At 36.4% G+C, this 13,258-nt stretch overlaps 1 protein-coding gene across 15 annotated transcripts in view; it reads right to left on the reverse strand.

The window, feature by feature from the left end:
• Nucleotides 1-1,580: 1,580 nt before the first annotated feature.
• Nucleotides 1,581-13,258, reverse strand: part of TRIP12 (thyroid hormone receptor interactor 12) — a 79,794-nt gene continuing 68,116 nt past the window's right edge. For all 15 annotated transcript variants that reach the window (XM_077785657.2, XM_085587714.1, XM_021536974.4 and 12 more), the window contains 10 exons: nt 12,775-12,931; nt 11,715-11,813; nt 11,074-11,188; nt 10,636-10,790; nt 9,971-10,135; nt 8,623-8,787; nt 5,154-5,267; nt 4,291-4,385; nt 3,980-4,083; nt 1,581-2,969 (listed from right to left, as the gene is read on the reverse strand). In XM_077785657.2, the coding sequence (XP_077641783.1) occupies nt 2,773-2,969; nt 3,980-4,083; nt 4,291-4,385; nt 5,154-5,267; nt 8,623-8,787; nt 9,971-10,135; nt 10,636-10,790; nt 11,074-11,188; nt 11,715-11,813; nt 12,775-12,931 (1,366 nt within the window). In that variant the 3' untranslated portion in view covers nt 1,581-2,772. The remainder of the gene's footprint in view (nt 2,970-3,979; nt 4,084-4,290; nt 4,386-5,153; nt 5,268-8,622; nt 8,788-9,970; nt 10,136-10,635; nt 10,791-11,073; nt 11,189-11,714; nt 11,814-12,774; nt 12,932-13,258) is intronic.

Raw genomic sequence — 13,258 nt, forward strand, 5'->3', positions numbered from 1 at the left:
AACAACTAACAACAACAAAATATTGCACAAGTTCAGTAGGAGCTATCAGTGCCTGTATGGCCCTTTCATCCATTAATTATTTTTTTTTGCTGCTCTTTTTAAGACAGGACACGAAACTCATCCAAAACTAACTGGTGGTGTTACCTAAAAACAGTTGAACTTATCAAGCTAAAAAAAGCATCCATTTTAAAAGACTTCTGATTGCACCTTTTATTATACCTTATAAAGGTATCCAAAGCAGTGCAGTGCTACAATGACTACATACATGGATTGATTTTAGGAAGTTCTTCCCTTAATCCAAAGTTCCTTTGGAAAAGAAGAAATCTTTAAGATCTTGCACCACCCCTCCACTCATTCTGAACTACTCTTAGATATATGTATTTGTTTGCAGGACAGTACTGCAGTCATGCAAAATGTGATTTTTTTTTTAGTTTATTCTTTTAATTTGCTATCTTTACCTTTTAAGCCAGACTGGTCTTCTAATATGCTAAAAGCTGTCCTTGGTAGGAAAAAAGAAGTGTCACCCAAAAGGGTTTCATTCAGTTTTTCAGGCAAACTAAAACTTTAGTCTGCACTCAGAATGACAGCCAGAACACATCACCACAGGTACTTTTTTTTTCCCTTCCTTTTTAAACAGGCACCAACTTATTTTCCCACTGAAACAGTTATACAGTTACACTATCAAATCTGAAAGCTCCTCAAATTTCCAAGTCAATGAAAGCCAGATTCTAGAGGGAGACAACATAGGTAAAAAAAGTATCAATACACATGATATTTTAATACAAAATATTAGCTTTTTTCTTTTTTTTTACACAAGTCAGATTTTTTAAAATATAGAACCTTAAAAAAATGAACAAATTGCTATCCACACGCTATAAACACTTGTTTGTGCTCAGTTTGATCAAGTTATCAGAACAATTTAAACACCAGTCCATAGTTTTAACACTGCCTTGAAGTTGGATGCAAACTATGGCGCACTGCGCGCTACCATTATTGTATGTACAGGGTGAAGCGCCTTCGGTCGGGTTTAATACGGTAATAAAAAACTGTTCAGTTATCAGGTTCTTTGTGCAAGGATTTCACATTCTACTCATGCTCATGACAGGTCTGTGTTACATTTCAGTGGCACTGCTCTGAGCAAGCACAGGTAATTCTGTGAATGTTCACCAGAAGAATGTCCATTACATGTTCTGGAAGTACGAGTTCTTCAGCTGGATAAAAGAAAACTTGTTAGTTTAGGGGAAATGACTAGCCTGATTAGCCAGAATTTAACAATTTCTAAGCACTGAAAGGAATTTTGATTTCTCAAAGTTGAATAAAAGTAATTAACTATCACATTTTCATAAAGATTACCTATGTAGCAGGTACATCTCAGGAATATTTGTAATTGCCCGTTTTATGAACGCATAGAAAGGAAAAAATTTCCCTCAAAGTTGGAGGTCTTAAAAGGTCTTTTTTTAGTAGTAAATCATCCACAAGTTGCAGGTTGTTAGCCAAGTAGATTTAGGATGATTTACTTGCATTACAGTAATTAACACAATTGAGCTTTAGGCATACAGTACAAAACTATGAACAAAAAGGTGAAGCAAACTTTTTTATTTATATTCAGGTAAAAACATTAACCTGATGAAGTAAATTATTGCAGATTTGAGAAATCAGCACATAAAACAGTTGGACAGAGCATTGTTTACAGGTGCTTTATCTGTGTCAAAAGACAAAGGCTGAACTGCTTGTTCCAAGCTAGCACTGGGGGGAAAGAAAAAGAAAAAAAAAAAAGGAGAAAAAACTACAAAATTAGCCAGGAAATTAGATCAAGAACAGGAAAACTGTTTACTCAAATAGGGAATGAAACGACTAATTTGTCTTTTAAAAAACTTTACATCAATTCGAAATGCTCTGGGCCTTACCACAATACACGCTGGCCAGCCCAAGCTGTTGGACTTGAACTACATGAAAGAAATAATTCTTCCTTGCCTCCCGTAGGAGGCTTTTGCTGCCTGAATCACTGTGTAAACAGCTCTGGAGCACTCTGGTAATGACTGTCGCCATTATATCCTACCACTACAGTAAAACTATGCTATAAGAAAGGTTCTACCTAGTTACAAAGGCTGAATTATATTGACAATATATATTTGATTTCAGTAAAATTTAAATTATCTTAATCAGAGAAAGAGGCATGGAGCAGTTAAATGCCCATGCTAACCAAAACATAACAATTGTTGAATGCTGCACACAAAAAGAACCAAGTGAATTGCACATCAGACAATACATGAGGATGGGTAAAATTAGAGGCAGGTGAGGGTACACAGAACTAGTCTACTAAACTAGATTTGTCAAATACATGGTGTATTTTAATTTCTGTACTTATGTACAAAAGTTATCTTTGGAGGAAAAACTTCAGACTTAGCTAGATGGATACACACAGCCCAGTATTAAACTGCACAGCGACATTTATTGTTCCAGCCTGGAAAAACATCCCTTTTTAAATTTCACACAGCAAAGCAAGTTAAAAACTTCACTCATCAAATAAATGATAATTTAAACAAGAACTTGCTAAAGAAACCTTGTCACAACAACTTTTAGGGCCTGATCACTTTAAGTCCATAGGGGCTTTTAATGAATATCAACCAAGTGTCTTTGCTTATAATCTGCAAGCCGTTTTTCTACAACAAGAAGGCGTAACACGTTTCCTTGACTCAGGTGATATATTTAGAAAAGAATCAGGAGTTTCTCTTTTGCTGTAACAGGCAGACATTGCATTTTTCATTGTGATCAGGAAAGATGGAATGACTGCTGCCCTTCTCTTGCAGCTATCAAGAGTTTTTCACGCATTATCTCAATAGTTGAATAGTCCGGCAATTTGAGATAGTTCACACAAGTCATTACTGAGGGTAAGAAATCATCGGGATTCTCTGTGGACTCAAATGTCTTCCGTACAATCGTCAAGGGAGGATTCAAACTTCGAAAACCTAGTAATGAGAAAAGACACTCAGAATAAGGCTGCTCCTCCTGAGCACCCACAGCTGACTGCAGACATGCCCAGTGACAGAAGCACACATCACACAACTGGCTTCCTGAACACCTTCAGAAATTCAGAATACAGCTTTATAAAGCTGCACAACAAGCTGAAAGTACCTAAAATCCTGCCTGCAGGTTCATCTTACAAGATGAATTTAAAATAAAGGAACAAGCTGCATTAATCTCCTTTTAATTGTCTTCTGTATGTGTAAAAATTCGAATCCAAGCAATATCTTTAAGTTTGTTAGCTTCATGTACATTTTTAACAGGAATCATCTATGACTCTAGTACCTGATTATTCTTACTTCTGTCTGCATGTCTCCACAGAACAGCTCCCAAAATATACCCAGAAAAAAGAATAATCAAGTCTTTCCCCCAAATCCCAAAGAATGTAAATATTGGAACAGATGCATGAATTTTGTTTTGACCTGCAAAGCACTCAGCTGAGAATACAGCAAAACGTGTATTCTACAACAGTCCCTAGGGAAGACAGCAAATTTCTCTGTTTACTGCACTGCCTCTTACCTAAATGCTGAAATTCAAAAGGGGGAGAAATGACATAAGATTAATATTATCCTAAGTGTTGTTTCTTTTCTAGAAAGGAGACTATAGTTTTCAGGTTACAACGCATCATATTGTTGCCATATCTTAATGCACCTCTAGCACAAAAAAATACAGTATTAGGAACTTTCTGTTTTATTTAAATTTTGAACTCTCTTTTGCCCTCTGACAGATTTTCTGGCAACAATTTAAACCTGGAAAGTCATGAGATTAACACAAAGGTTATGTATGAGAATTATACCTGATGTCTGCACTTCTGAAATTAGAAATGGGAAACTAGTATGAACCTCTCAAATACCTAAGTTAAGGAATTTCTTCCTATACTGAAGTAACCTATTATTCAGAAATACATCAATAACAGCAATTTCATGCACAGCAATATGCAATAACAAAAACCTACCTCCTACAGGCAGTCTGGGGCTGCCTGTCACAAACTGAAGAAACAGTCTTTGCTGCTCACTATCAAAACTACTGAGAATTTCAAAGAGATACTTCACTGCTCGACTGAGGAGGGAAAAGAACCAAGAGAATATTATTTTGTTTATAGTTAAAATAATTGCATCAGATTCATATTCAGAACAGTATGAACATTTTCAAATATATGTCATCTAATTCCTCTAGCTTGAATAACAATGTATGAAGGTTATTTCAAGAAAGTATTTTCTACTGTTTTGGTTTGTTGTTTGTTTAATAAGACAAACATTATATTACCTGTCATGCGTATAACCGTGATCAGGCCTGCAACATTCCATTAAAGTCTTTGCATCCCAAGTGTCTGTCTTGCTGCCACACAAGAGCTGCTCCAACTGTAAAATTAAACAACAAGGAGTAAATGTTCCTCTTTGCCTTGCAAAGCATCAGGAACACAGGAGGACCAGAAAGCCTTGGCTAACATATTGTTCCAAAGTGTGCTTTAATGTTTGTTCTTTAAGTCAAAGGTCTGAGTTTATAAAGGCAAACAAACCCCTCAGTCTTCAGACTCCCTCAAAAAAGAATAAAACATTCTCTCTTCTCGTCCAGAGAACCATTGATTGTGACTCAATTCAGTCCACTTAAGAGTATGTGAGTTGAGAATTTTACAAGGAAATTGATATGGTGGTGGTGAGAATAAAGCAAGACCAACTATCCTTATTCTTTAACCCTTTCATCTGAATTACATCATTCTTACTGTCTGAAGCTTTGCTAAACAGCTGACTACTTGTTTAATTGTTCTAGTACAAGATCCAGGTAGCATCCACAATTATCTACAGCCATTCCAAGGTACTGCAATACAAGGAATTAGGGTATCCATACTCCATAGAGAAATGAAGTATGATACATAAATTAAAGCACTTCTCAGAAAAGCTGGATACACACAGATAATGGAGCTGTTCATAATAAAAGCATTAAATAAAGATTTCTCTGTTCAGTAGTCACTTAAGAGTTAAGTGTGGAATTTCAGGGACACTCACTTTTACTAACTTGCATCAGAAATGCAACGTCCGATTGTTACAAATGCCCTGTACCCAGGTTAAGACTGCCCATACATACAGATAAAGGTTATAAAAGCAGCAGCAAAAACACTTTTCACCAACCTCCTCAGGATAGAAGTACTGAAGATGACTAAGAGGGAACACCGACTCAAATCCATCTCTGAAGGAGTCAAACTGTCTGGCAACACCTTCATTTAGTGCCCAGAATATAACCAACTGCAGGGAAAGAAAAAAAGCCAAAAATGAAAAAAAGCAATTTGAACAAAGGAAGCATGTAGTGATCACTACTGTACAAAGAAGTACAACTGCAGAAGCCAAACTCCAGCAGCCCAGCCATATGCTCACTGGAGTTCACACAGGGTGCACACTTGATTCATGGAGCTGCTCTACAGTATTGCCTCATTCTACCTTAATTCATAATTTACATAATAATTTATAATTTTATAATTTACCCTTAACATGAACTTCTGCAGAATTTAAACAACTTATTTGCCTTTGTTTTTAACAAAATAAACAGTACTCAGAATAGCTGGTTAAACTGAACCTGTTTAACAGAATAATTTAAAGTAAATCTGAACATATGCTATCTTTAGAAGCAGTACCCAGGTGTTCTCTCTACACCTCTTAAAATGCAGCACCTGAAGCAGAAATCCACAGGGCATCATTTGGCCATATTATCTTAATTTCCCCCATGGAAATATATGGGTCCCTATACTAATATTAACTTTAAAAAAAGCAACTCTATCCTGTTTGATATATTAAATGGCTTAATATTGTAAGAATACATAGGAACAAAAGCAGTAACTTCATTTCAAGTTACCAGAATATGGTTAAGAATCATAATGCAAAAGACAGTAAGACACTAATCTAGGCCTTTTGATCTTAATTTTGCTGTTTTGTTTTGGTTTTATATCTGTAGTTACCCTCTTAACATTAAAATAACTTCCAAAGTGGACAGCACATATTGAATCAACAATCAGTGGGGGGGAGGAAGGGGATATGACACAGATGAAACCAGAGTTCTTTTAAATAAATCTCCTGCAGCTAGTATTTCTCCACTAAATTAAGGCCTTTTACGTAGCAGATTGCAGGCCAAGCTCAGATTCTTTTGCCAGTCAGTGCCATTGCTGACTACACCTGCCCTGGATATCCTCAACCCTAGCAGGAAACAAGGGCTGGTTGTAAAAGATGTGCTGTCAACACAGAACTACTAGTTTAAAGTGTGTTAAAAGATCTGGCCTGTGGTGCTGATTAAAGTAATCTATGGATGCATCTGAACATGAGTAAAAAATTCATAGATCCTGCTGGAGTCCTGTTGCATGTATGTCACCTTGTCCCAATAACTGAGGAGTTACTGGTTCAGAAAGCTCTCAAGATACAAAACCTCATTAGGATCTGCTGGTAAGTTTTCCAGTAGAAGAGTCAGGCATTGCATTTCATGTGAGATGCATTGCACTACTTCCACAAACCAGTTTTAATACTGAACAGGAAGGTAGCAGGCACCAGCAGCACAAAAAACTCTTCTACAACACAGAATAGTCTATGGCTATTCTAACAGCAGAGCTGCTTACCTACAATTCTGATTAGTTTTTATGCTAGCTGAAAGACCATGTGGCATAATTAAGCTGCACTGTATCCTTGCAGAATCAAAGAGAAGATCAAATTGCTAAACAAAAATCTACACTACTGAAACTTTTTGTTCACGAATTTAGAACAAGCAAGGTGGCCTCTTTATAATACAGGAGAGAAGAAGAAAAATAACAAATGAAATCTTTCACTGTACTGGTAATTGAAGCAGCTCTACTTTCTGATAAAGGCAACTCCCTATGGGAGCTGTCCTTTGTGGGGAAAGCAGGGAGGTAAAGAGAAGAGTGACATGATGGCAGGAGAGGCATGAAAAGCAACAATGGGGTATTCCAGCTTTATAAATTGCTTTTCGTATTAATCCTCACACAATATTTTCATGAAAATGACATGTTCAAGAGAAGGGCAGCTGACCCACAGGATGCTCTACAAGCCAGTTGATCAATTAAATATATTGTTTCTAAAATGCAATTCATCGTACTTGTGATGGAGAGAAACTAATTTTCCCTTTAAAATATTTTCTATTTCTTTCACATCAAGTCTATAAAGCTATAAAGACAGACAGGAAAAACTGCACAGAGATCCTTTAAGAAAATAAAAGCTCCAGAAGTTCTTAGTAGGAGGAGAGAAAGTTTTCTGTTGTAATCTCCTTTTCCTTTACAAAGACAGAAGTCTGCAGCAGGGCAACTACAGGACATCTGAGCCATCTGTAAGCCTTTCTCAGTGTATCATATCTGATACAATTACTTATGGAAGGAAAAAAAATTACTGCAAACTATGGAAATCAGACTGGAATGCTTGACTGCAACATTACTCAGTAAATGAAGAGTGCAAATTCTGTTTCTAATAAACTGTGGAAGTTTGTATTGCTCCTCTGATAGGTCTGCAAAGAGCTGTAAATCCAAATATGCTTAATTCTGTGATTCTTGACTAGCAGAATTTGCTTTTAACAAACACATGAGAAGTGGATAGGTAACAGTTTGGAACTAGAAGGTAAACAGAAACTGCTCAATATTCACTTGTAAGGATTACAAAACAACCTTGATAGGAAAGAGTTTACATGACCCTTATTAAATTGTTTCTAAAAACATCAGATGTGTTTCTTATCAGTGCTTCAAAACTTAACAGTCCTCAGACTGAAACTGGCAGTACCCTAACCTGTCAGGAAATGGATTATTTAGTAAGTAGAATACAGTGATCCTCCTCTCCATCCCACTCACAACTTCATGTGATAATATTGCATTCTTCTTGTCTTTCTTCATCTCTTTTCCAGGCTGTTTTTAACCACTTCTCTTTATCACTTCCTTCAACAGAATTAGCTTCCTACCATTGTTCAGCCATATCTAAAACAACCTTCTGTTTTTCAATGTCCCTTTTGCCACAGGAATAAATCAATACACAGGCAGTACTGTCCATTTATTCTGGCAATATTTTGTTATCTTTCCCTTATTTATTCTTTTTAGATTTTTTTCGTATGTGTTTGGGGTTCTTTGGTTGACTAGTTCAGTTTTCCTTGGGATTTTTATTGGGTTGGTTTGGGATTTTTGGACAAAAACCCAATGCTTTAATTTTGACTCACAACTGCTAATGTTTTTGTAAGACTTGAGCCCAAAAAAATTACACTACTATTATAGCAGTTCAAAGGCCACGGGGATGCTAGATCACTATTGCTGAATAATTTACTACATCACAATTCCTTCATGATCATAATCAATTACAACGAAGCCACTTAAAATACTTCTCCAAAAAGCCAAACTTCTGATGACTTCATGACATATAAACCAGACTTCTTGTACTACACAATTTTCAAGCCAGGTGCAATTAGATTCTAACAGTTTTACTGTAGTAATAAATTAGTATAGAAGTCGTAAGTAGGAAAATTACTGTCATGACTAGTTGATGAGAATGAACTGAAATATATATGGAAACAGAATACCTGGGAGCAAGGAAAAAAGAGAATTTTAGTCATAGGTTTGCTTTTACATACTCTGAGATACTCCTCTAAATTGTGGATAGTGACCGGTGTATCTTTTCCCCCCTTCTTCAGTTCTATATTGGGAAACCCAGGAAGTGTGAAGTCCAGCCCTAGATCTTCCACTGAGCAGCCATTCATAGTCAGAGCCTCCAATGCATACTGTAGACTTTCTTTGGTCTAAAAAATTGGAAGGGAAGACCAATGAGAACAATTAATTCAAATTAACTTATCCGAAAGTTATGACTTCTAAAGCATTTTGACTAATCAGACATTTTGGTAAAAGCATGACTATTAACACTGTGCAGCTCTCCTTGCTTTCCTTCTGGAGCTTTCATACATAACAGTAAACCAAGAGTAAACAAGCTTAATGAATAAACTGTAAAGATCACAGGAGTACACTTTTTTCCAGCAGTTTTGGAAATACTTAACATTACAGAAGACAAACTAGCTAGAGAATACTACTGCAAGAAAGAGAAATGTGAAATATGCTATGGCTCAGAGGCTATTTTTTCCACAGAACAGTTAATGGCATTTATATTTGGCATGCATACTGACATTTTTCAGTTTTCATCCACCAGGTTTCAGGTTTTTCAAATTCTTGTGAAATTAAAAACCACGACCAAGGAAAAAGAGTAAGATAATGAGGTATAGAGGAACAAAGACTCATAAATTTGCAATACTTTCACTAGTAACAAACCAGATGTATTAAGAGTGTAAATTAGGTTATTACTTTCTGCCATCTATTCACATTGGATGCTACAAAACCCATGTGTGCCAAAGACCTTTTACCACTAGTGCCAGAGTGAACTGTGGTATTTTCAGCTAAGAGTAGATATCCTTGAAAAATTAAAGATGTATGTCTGAAATAAAATGTATGTCCATGCATGATGACAGGTCACCTCAGTTCTGCATACAGCTCTTCAGTGAAAAACAAATACCTACACAAAAGGCACTTCTATGAAATATGAAATTTTGATAAAACCAACTAGTAAAAAAGCCCAACTTTTGACTGTTCAAGATGCAAGGATAGATTTTTTTCCACCAATTAAGTTGGTTAGTCTATTTCAAGTGAACCAAAAGAAGAGTTAGGCAAACATCTGGCAGTTTTTGACATTTCTAGGACTGTGTTTAATCACACAGAAGAATGACATAATGAATCTCATGCTAGACTTTATAAAAATACTGTTTTGTAATTATTAGCCATTGATCTAATAATATTAAAACTACTCTGTGTGAGAACAAAGTAATTATCACTCCTACAATCAGTTTCAAGCCCAATGATACGTTCTGAATTACTGCTATTTCATAAAATCCAAATGTGTAAAGATGCACTCTTCCATTCTTAGGGTTATTTTCCCACCTGAGTTTTATCCTGTTCAAGTCTTTTCTTTTGTCTTACAATATCTTCAAGGTGATATATTGATTTCGCTACTACCGGATCAATACTGAACAAGTCATGCGATGTCAAAGAAGTTTCCTGTCGTAGCATCCACTTATAAAAAGGAAGTCCAAGAGGAAGGTCCACCTGGAAAGCAAAGCACTGAACTGTTTAGTACTGAACTACTTTTACTACTTCATCTCTTTAACATCTACAATACTATTTCAGAATTCTGATACACACCAAAAACATCATGTCCTAGGTGTTTTTGCCTCAGAAATTTACAGTCAAGAAAACCCAAGTGACTGCCTAGTGCATATACATTAAAGCAATCAGCAACTGGAGTAACAATGATCTCAAAACATTCTTGAAAGAGACTGGAAAGACTGCAACAGATAGCAGATAATGTCTTTTCCTTTCTATTCCATGGTCTCAAAAGCCACAGTGAAGAACTCCAACATGTATCAACCTTTTCCCCCACAAAAGTTCAGATGCATGCTTGTCCTCCTCCCTGCCCTGCCCCAGACAGCTCTTACTTCTTGAACTGAAAGTAACACCATTTAAGTCTTAATGCTTTCATCCCTCCACAGTCAGAACTAGTATTTTTATGTGACCCCTTCAGAACAGATTTTCTATTTCATTCTCACCAGTCTGAAGTCCATGATTGCCTTGGCCATTAGTTTTCCCAGAAAGCGGAACTTCATTTTAACTTTTGCAATGTGAGCTGGCTTGGCTGTTCTACCAAAAGGAAGTGCAAAAAGGCCTTGAAGGTTATGAATGTACTTGGTACCTTCCTGGCTTCCTGTTGAAGAAGAAAGAAGGAAAAGAGTTCAGTATGTACTCTGCTGGTTTTTTTTCAAGATGCAAGTAGCATTCAGATTAACTTAACCTAAGCTTCTTATTAAAAAAAACTAAAAACAACCAAAAGAGACTCACATAAAAATCCCAACAAAACCCACTAAGATCCACACACTATCATCAGGGACATCTGACCACAAACTGAGGTGCTCTTTACATAACTGAAGTCAGTTTAGAATCATTTCAATATTAATCAATATTTGTAGATTACGTAGTGGAGCAATTACCTTTTGGATTGGCTAAAGTCACTTCTTCTCCCCTCCAAAGGCCTAAGTCTGCTCTCTGTAGTTCCTGAGATACAAGTGCATAGAACTCTAGTGTAGGGCCTAGGCCTGTGCCAACCTTCAGGGGATGGAGGGTGAGAGGAGAGGAACAGGAATGAGATAGAAAAATCCATTAGGTCAGTTTAAATATAAAAATCTTTACTTAGTCTGAGAAATACTATACATTATTTGCTATAAAAAAGACTGCATGACAAAAAGCATCTAGGGAACCTAACTACAGGAACATTCAAACATGATAGAGGCAACCTGGAAAGACCACATACTAGAGGAAGTAACAGTGGACTAAAAGTATTAACCAGCTAATGTTATAGAGGAAACACACACAGCTGTTTGCTTAAGAGTTAGAAAAAAAATGAGCTCTGATGACTAAAATTGATTATGAAATTTAGATCAGAAAGACCTTCTCCTAGCAATTAAAAATCACAACCAATTAGCCTAATTAGGGATAATTAAAGGATAAAATTCTTTAGCACCAGCAACATGAAAGACAAAGGGTCTGACCAAGCCATTTTAGGAAAGCTGTAGCTAATTTGTAATAATCTTCAGTAAAAAGGATTAAATTAGATTGCAGTGATATTACTTACTTCGTTCTCATACTGGATTTCCAACATGGCTCTTGAACTGCCTAGATCCTGCATCACAGATTCTGCTTGTTTCAAAAGCTCATCTCTGTTCACAGTGCGCTACACAGTAGAGAAGTTTCATGTAGTGAAAATATGGCTTTATATTCCAGCTCCCAAAGCAGTTACAACAGGTAAAAATTAGTTATGCACATTTTTCCACCCCATGCCAATAGTTCCACAGTTTGGTTCAACAATTTGTAAGCTTATGCTTTGATAAAATAATTATTGCTTCTATATGAAAATTGTTTAGAATGAATGTGTTCAATATAAAATGAAAAAACACCTTACATTTACATTAGTATAACTAATAGGTACTATTGCCAAGAATATGGCAATAGGACTATGATACAGCCAAGTACTGTCATGTGACATTAAATATCTCAAACTAGTATGTAGAGGAAAAAAACAGAATAAAGATGCTGAAACCCAAACCAAAACCCCAACAGCACTGGGATCCCTACATGTAGGCAGCTATATTCTTTTTGAACTTGATTCTCATTCTCCTGCCGCTTTTCCCCACAGTATTCAAGAGCATATAGCAGATATTATTTTAAGATAATGTATGTCCAAATTTAAGACAGACACACAAGACTCCCTCAAATTTAACACAGTCAAAGCTCACTTGTATTATATTGTGACTGGTGATTTGCTTCCCCCAAATACAAGGACAGTATTTTTGCTTATTAAGGGTCTAAATCTTGTTACTTCAGTTCTTCTGAGAATCAAGCAGAACAGGGGTCTACAAGCCAGAATGGGGAAATATCACTAATGCTGTCTAAAACTGTGTTCACTGCTGGAGTTTAGCTTCAGAAATTGTCAGGATGCCCCTCCTGCCCTCATGCGGCCGGCACTGAGAAGACATTCTGCCTTCTGCTGGGGGACTGCAGAAACAAACCCACCTCCCCTTCTCTATACACCAACACATCAACTTCTACAAATAAGCCTTGCTCACAATTATATTCTTAAAGACAATATAAAAATAAATAGATCCTTCATTCAATTTTAAACAAGATGTACTTACTTTTTTCCTGTCCAGCCGTGGTGCCACTCTGCTGTCCTGAGAATCCGACTGATTGATTTCTGGATTAGTATCCAGTAGCCTTTGCATGGCTCGATCACGATCAAAGGCCGTTACATAAAACAGCATTTGGCGTGTATCAAATGGAAAGAAAAATGGGCTGTGAAGAGCATTAGATTAGTCAGCTGTGTTCCAAGCAGCATCACAGACTAGTTTTGGTTTAAAGCACAACAGAAATGTAGTATGTCCAAAATGAGTGTTTTATTACACTCTGTAGTGAAAGCAGCCTCCAAAGCACACTTTAGTTTTAGTTAAAATGCTTAGGAGCAGGAGTTTTGAGAAATGCAATATATAAAGGAGACAAAAAACTCCAGAAATTTTTGACTCCTCTTGAAAAGTAACTCAAAATACTTGAATGCCTTGGCTGTGCAAAGTTTACATCAGAAAATAAAATTCCTTGTTCACTACTGTTCAATTTCAACAAGTA

Source organism: Lonchura striata, chromosome 9 (assembly GCF_050655825.1).
Source record: "Lonchura striata isolate lonStrDom1 chromosome 9, ASM5065582v1, whole genome shotgun sequence".
NCBI lineage: Eukaryota > Metazoa > Chordata > Aves > Passeriformes > Estrildidae > Lonchura > Lonchura striata.